This window comes from Danio aesculapii, chromosome 7, assembly GCF_903798145.1.
Source record: "Danio aesculapii chromosome 7, fDanAes4.1, whole genome shotgun sequence".
NCBI classification, from domain to species: domain Eukaryota; kingdom Metazoa; phylum Chordata; class Actinopteri; order Cypriniformes; family Danionidae; genus Danio; species Danio aesculapii.
Genome location: NC_079441.1, coordinates 15,017,354 through 15,023,003, shown reverse-complemented (window position 1 = coordinate 15,023,003; position 5,650 = coordinate 15,017,354). Strand labels below are relative to the sequence as shown.

Below are 5,650 nucleotides of genomic sequence, written 5' to 3'. Positions count from 1 at the left end.
AGCCATGTTTCCAGCTAACCATCTGCTAGTCCGCAACAATAGAAGGATTTTCCGAGCAAAGAAATATGGAGTTATATAAAAAAAAATTAAACATAATGGGGGGAAAAAAGGCTTTGTTTTGTTTATTTGCCTTGCTTAACGTACATTTACAGTAGAGATTATGTGTGTCTATTAAAAAAAACAAGTTTACTTAAACATTCTCAACTCTTTTTGGACGCACCTTGAAGGAACAATTGGTTTGTAAAGAGAGTAAATAATGTCTGTATTCACTTTTTAAAATGCTAAAAGTTCTGTTGTTGGGATCCGGCTGGTCTATAGTAATTATAATTAGCTCAATTTCAGTACAATAGTGTCTATGGGAAGCCCTGAGGTAAACATATATGTGTGTTTTATACTTTGGCTAAAAAAAAAATCACTAAAATGTATCTCAATTTAGCTTTGTGGATATGAATACAGGGTTAGCCCACTGATTAAAAGACGTAGATACAAATGTGCAAATAAAAAGCACACGTTTTATACTTATTTGAGTAAGTGGTGAGTGTTTGGATTTCCTAAAGTTTGATATACTGTTTTTGTTATTGTTTATTAAACACTTAAACACATAAAACACTTTTAAAAAGTGAATGACAAAAATACTAACAAATAAATAATTGAATTAATAAATAAATGCTTAAAAATAATAATAATAACAAAAACATTACACACAAAAAATTCCTGGTTGTCTTAAATTTTTAAGCTGAATCAAATTAACCTTCCATTGCACTCATATTATATTAAACTGACTTAAAACAGCTCATGTAACATATACAATTAAGTTAGAACTTGAGTAACTTAGTTTTATGTTTAATTACAATGAAAAACATATGCTGTCATGACTAATTGCTCATATATTTTTACAGTGCAGTAAACGGAGACGCAGTTTGGAGCTGAACCAACCGAATATTGAGCTAAAATAAACAGCAAGAGAGTTTTAAACCAGCAGCGTGCAACATGTCCACATTTGGCGCTTTAAATATTATCACGTCGGTTAACTGGAAGACCGAATCTAAAACACGACGCGCTTTCAGCTATTGCGTGTGTCCAGACTCTCATATCAGTTAAATACGAGTTTAAATGCGCATTTTACGCATGCGTTTCAAATCACATATGCACTTTTATTCAAGCGGTTAAACTGGCAGAATAAGCCTCGTCGTCTATAGAAACAGAGATCGGTGTGTTTTGTGTCAGAGATCTTTGTGAGGGTAAAAGAAAGCGAGGCGCGAGCAGCTGAGGGTGACAGTTCACGGTTCAAACGGAGCTGCACACGTCTCGCGAGCGTGTGTAAAGTGAGGCCCCGGAGAAAGTGAATGAAGACTTGCCCGGTTTCAAACACGGGGGATATATCTAACACATCTGTCACGGCGATTCAGCCCCAAATCCATTTAAAGCTGTACTCCGTGACAGAGCCCAGATTGGATTTCAGTAAAAGTATACAGCATAAAGCATAAATGATTATTAAATGGGGGTTTAATCGGGAGAATCTTGACAGCCGAAGGAACGGCAGAAAACAGGATAAGAACTCTGCATATGAAATACGCACATAGACTAAAGAGAATGGGCTTGTATTATTTATATTTTACATATGCTGGGTAAAGTTTCAAGTGTCTCAAGCACTCTGTCTCTAAAATAAAAATAACAATTAATGTTATAGTTATAATGGTGCTTTGAGAAGTGAGAAGACAATGGCTAAACCATATATAAACAATTAAGCGCCAAGTAAAATAATTATTCAGTTCCCCCTTATGCTGTAAATAAACACTTTGTCGAAATGCAAAATTTATGACCGCATCTTCTTTGTTAAGCGGCATGCCCTGACCATTCAAATCTTATGAAGTCTAATCCAATCATAAATTGCTCTATCGGACCAATCAGGCACCTCCGAGGCATCATTCAATGGGACTCAAGCGGAGGACTTTATTGAGTCTCATTGTTGTGGCTGTCAGTCCTCAAAGGACCCTTGCAGGGGCCTAGATATAAAGGACCCTTTCCAAACGGAGACCTCCAGAAGCAAATCGTCAGTCGGTCTGTTCAGAGCTTGGCAGGAGAGACTTGTGTAATACTAACAGGAGTCATTTAAATCATCTTTTAATAGCCGGGACCATGATGATCCCTAGTGTTATTGCACCGCCTGCTATATATTCAGCATTTATGCGTCCTGCTGCATCGCTGCATTCACCCTTTCCGGCTCACCCGAGTTTCCTGGTGGAGGACCTTCTGCGCATCAACAGACCCAGCGGTTTCCTGAACCAAACAGTGCACTCGCCATGCGCATCTCCTCCAAATTCAACGCCTATTTCTATCCCGGATAACTCCAGGCTTTTGGACAGAGTCAGCCCTAGCATCACGGAGAAGCATGGATCTTGCTCCCCCAAAACGCCAGTCTCCAGCAAGGATCCAACATATCTGAAGTTTGGAGTGAGTGCCATTTTGGCACCGTCACCAAAGAAAGGTGAGTGTTTTAAATATCACAAACATTCCACCAAAATCAACATCTAAGCGTTAACGCACAGCACTAACTTGTTTTCTTTTTCTCCTTTAGCCACATCTCCACCCTCCGTCCACAGCATGCACTCCAAAGGATTCTCTGTGCCTTATTTTGATGGTTCATTCTGCCCTTTCGTCCGTTCTTCATACTTCCCTGGTGAGTATTCACATTCAAACGCTTGTACAGTCTGACTTGGTCGAGTTTTAATCAAAGCTTAATCGTTTGCCAACGTGAGGTTATTTTAATCTGAAAGCCCTCGAGTTTAGAGCGCATAGGTGCAGGTCTTTCCCACAGTGAGGGAGCATTTCGGCCTGCTGACTGCCAACAATGCCGTCAACACCATGACCAATCTAGTCAGCTCCCTCCAGGGCAAACCACCCACAAACCCGCCAAAGATAGACTTTTAACCAGCGACAGAGGGGCGTTTACCAGTCATGCACTAATTTGCCCATTAGGTGCCATTGAGCGCTTTCAATATTCTCACAAGACCACATAGAGTGTGATTTGGTGTTTGTGTAAAGTGTTGCGAAAGAACAATATGAAGAGCTGTGCGTTTAGAATAGAGAGCACGAAATCTGAAAAATCGACAAAATCGCCGACAAAAAGCTTTCAAAGTGTTGCTGCAGCTGCCAAACATCAACTTCAGCGAGTCCCACTTCGGTTTGCTCTACATTCTCCACTGCTCCTTAAAATACGAGCTCCTTTGAGGCCATTAAATGTCTATAGCCCATTCTTTTATCCACGCCAAATAATAACAGAGCACGACTCTTTTCACCGCGCGCGCTGAATACCTCAACAAAACAACTTGAGCGCTCTCAATTGCCTTTCGTGTTCATTTAATGAAAATTATTTGGGGGCAAAAAACGCGGTCCCCGGTCATCAGTATTCCAGCGTGCAGTTGCGTTCGGTTTGAAAGTGTAAATCTCCTTTTGTGGCAATAATATATGGCCTTAGCCGTCTGTCCGGAGTCTTTTCTCAGCCAGTTCATTACTACACAATTACCGTTCACGGTATATTAACTCTTCTGTCCTTCACTGGGGGGCTCGTAGAAAAGGATACTCTGCCTTTTTACCATACCAATACAGCGTGGATCCGGCCCATGTGCTAATTAGTCACCTCGTGCCATTTCGCTCTAAACAGGGAGAGACATTTCAAGAGAATAAATTCAAAATCATGACGATAATGAAGAAAAGTTTTCTTTCTCCCGGATCATTCAGCACTTCAGATTGTCCCTGGGAAAAGTAACACCCAATTGCCCTTAGTAACGCAAAGTTAACTTTTAGCCTCCTGGGCGAAACTAAATAAAACTCTTTGGAGCTCTTGTGAATGCGTCCATGAATGCGTTATTTACCTTGTGTACTTGTCTCTTCTAACAGCTCCTTCATCGGTCGTGCCCATTCCTGGAACGTTTTCCTGGCCTCTTGCTGCGAGAGGGAAGCCCAGAAGAGGGATGCTCCGCCGGGCTGTGTTTTCAGACGTGCAGCGCAAAGCTCTGGAGAAAATGTTCCAAAAGCAGAAATACATCAGCAAGCCAGACAGGAAAAAACTTGCAGCCAAACTCGGACTAAAAGATTCACAGGTGAATATATGAATGGAAAATAAATAAATAAATAAATAAATAAATAAATAAATAAGTGAATAAATAAATAAATAAATAAAGTTAATAAATTAATAATATTTATATAAAAATTAATTAATTAATTAATTATTATTTGATGATGATGATGATTATTATTATTATTATTATTATTATTATTATTAAATAAACTCGCATCGGAAAAAACCCGCAGCGAAAGTCGGACTAAAAGATTCACAGGTCAATATATGAATAGAAAACAAACAAATAAATAAATAAATAAGAGAACCATTTAATAATAATAATAATAATAATAATAATAAATATTATTATTATTTCTAGAAAACATATGAACATGTATTAAATTTATTAAATCATTTTAGGTCTTTATTGAGACAAAATGTTTGCACTTTATTCTGCTCTGTTAAGCTTCAATTATTAACAAAACATCCCTTCACACAGGTTAAAATCTGGTTCCAGAATCGGCGAATGAAATGGAGAAACTCCAAGGAGAGGGAGTTGCTTTCTTCCGGAGGCTGCCGGGAGCAAACCCTTCCAACCAAAACAAACCCTCACCCAGACCTAAGCGACGTGGGTAAAAAGTCTTCCGAGGATGAAGATGAAGACGACACATGCGCTCCGTCGCATTTCTGTCTCTCACCCAGACGCGTACTGTCAAACAGCACTGATTCCAGCATTACATTCAAACACTCGGACTTTTCTGAATCAGAGGATGAAATAACAGTCTCATAAGAAAATTTATGAGCTGCATAATGTCTGTATTTCAAGCACAAGTGTACGCAAAAGCCACGTTATGGTTCCATTAGCGTATAATTTCACTTCTATGTACAAATGAGTGTTTGTAGCAAAATCTTTTCCACATCACTTTATATTTACTTATTTGGAAAATCTTCGCAAAATGATTTTGCTGTGTCGCACAGCTTTTTGGGGGAACTGTACAGTATTTTGTACAAATATTTTTGTATGGATATTTTATACCAAGAATTTTGAGTTTTAGATTCTTTATTAAAGTTGTAGACGTATGTATAATTTATACGAATTTATCTCTTCGTGCCACATTGTATGCATATGTATATGTTAAAAATGTTTTGTATTGTTTGCAAATAAATTGTAAATTTAATGTTGTCCATTGAGTGATCGACATAATCACAAATATAATTATAATCAAATAATTATGAATCATCTGCAAACATTGTGCGCAGCAGGCTAATTCGAACAATTGAGGTAAAGTTAGTTTTATATTCACACATTCTGACTTTCCCCTAAATATATAATTACAAAAATGTATTGTTCGTAAATTCTAAATAGTGAAATCATATTAGCAGCCAATGGCAATCAAAGTACAACTTTCAATTAAATAGTTCACAGTCAATTAAATGGTGCTAATGTTGTTGTGAAGTGACTTGCATGTGATTTCAGACCAAATATTTAAAGTACCATAATAAAACAATATTGGGAGCACGTCACAAGCTGTGACTGAACGAATGTGGGAATATAAAACCAACTTTACCTCAATATTTGAACAGGCT

The 5,650-nt window shown here is 37.9% G+C and overlaps 1 protein-coding gene across 1 annotated transcript; it reads left to right on the top strand.

Moving 5' to 3' along the window:
- The first annotated feature begins 2,058 nt into the window (after positions 1-2,058).
- Positions 2,059-5,168, top strand: dbx1a (developing brain homeobox 1a). Its single transcript, XM_056462722.1, has 4 exons — positions 2,059-2,488; positions 2,579-2,680; positions 3,901-4,103; positions 4,563-5,168. Exons 1-4 carry the CDS (start codon positions 2,140-2,142, stop codon positions 4,851-4,853), a joined length of 945 nt encoding a protein of 314 aa, XP_056318697.1. The 5' UTR covers positions 2,059-2,139; the 3' UTR covers positions 4,854-5,168.
- Positions 5,169-5,650: the final 482 nt, after the last annotated feature.

Bases quoted from the DNA above. Each gene is read 5' to 3' on its own strand.
- dbx1a (XM_056462722.1), top strand. From the start codon at position 2,140: ATGATGATCCCTAGTGTTATTGCACCGCCTGCTATATATTCAGCATTT. The intron at 2,489-2,578 runs GTGAGTGTTTTA...TTTCTCCTTTAG, and splicing joins GGCACCGTCACCAAAGAAAG to CCACATCTCCACCCTCCGTC. The intron at 4,104-4,562 runs GTGAATATATGA...CCCTTCACACAG, and splicing joins TCGGACTAAAAGATTCACAG to GTTAAAATCTGGTTCCAGAA.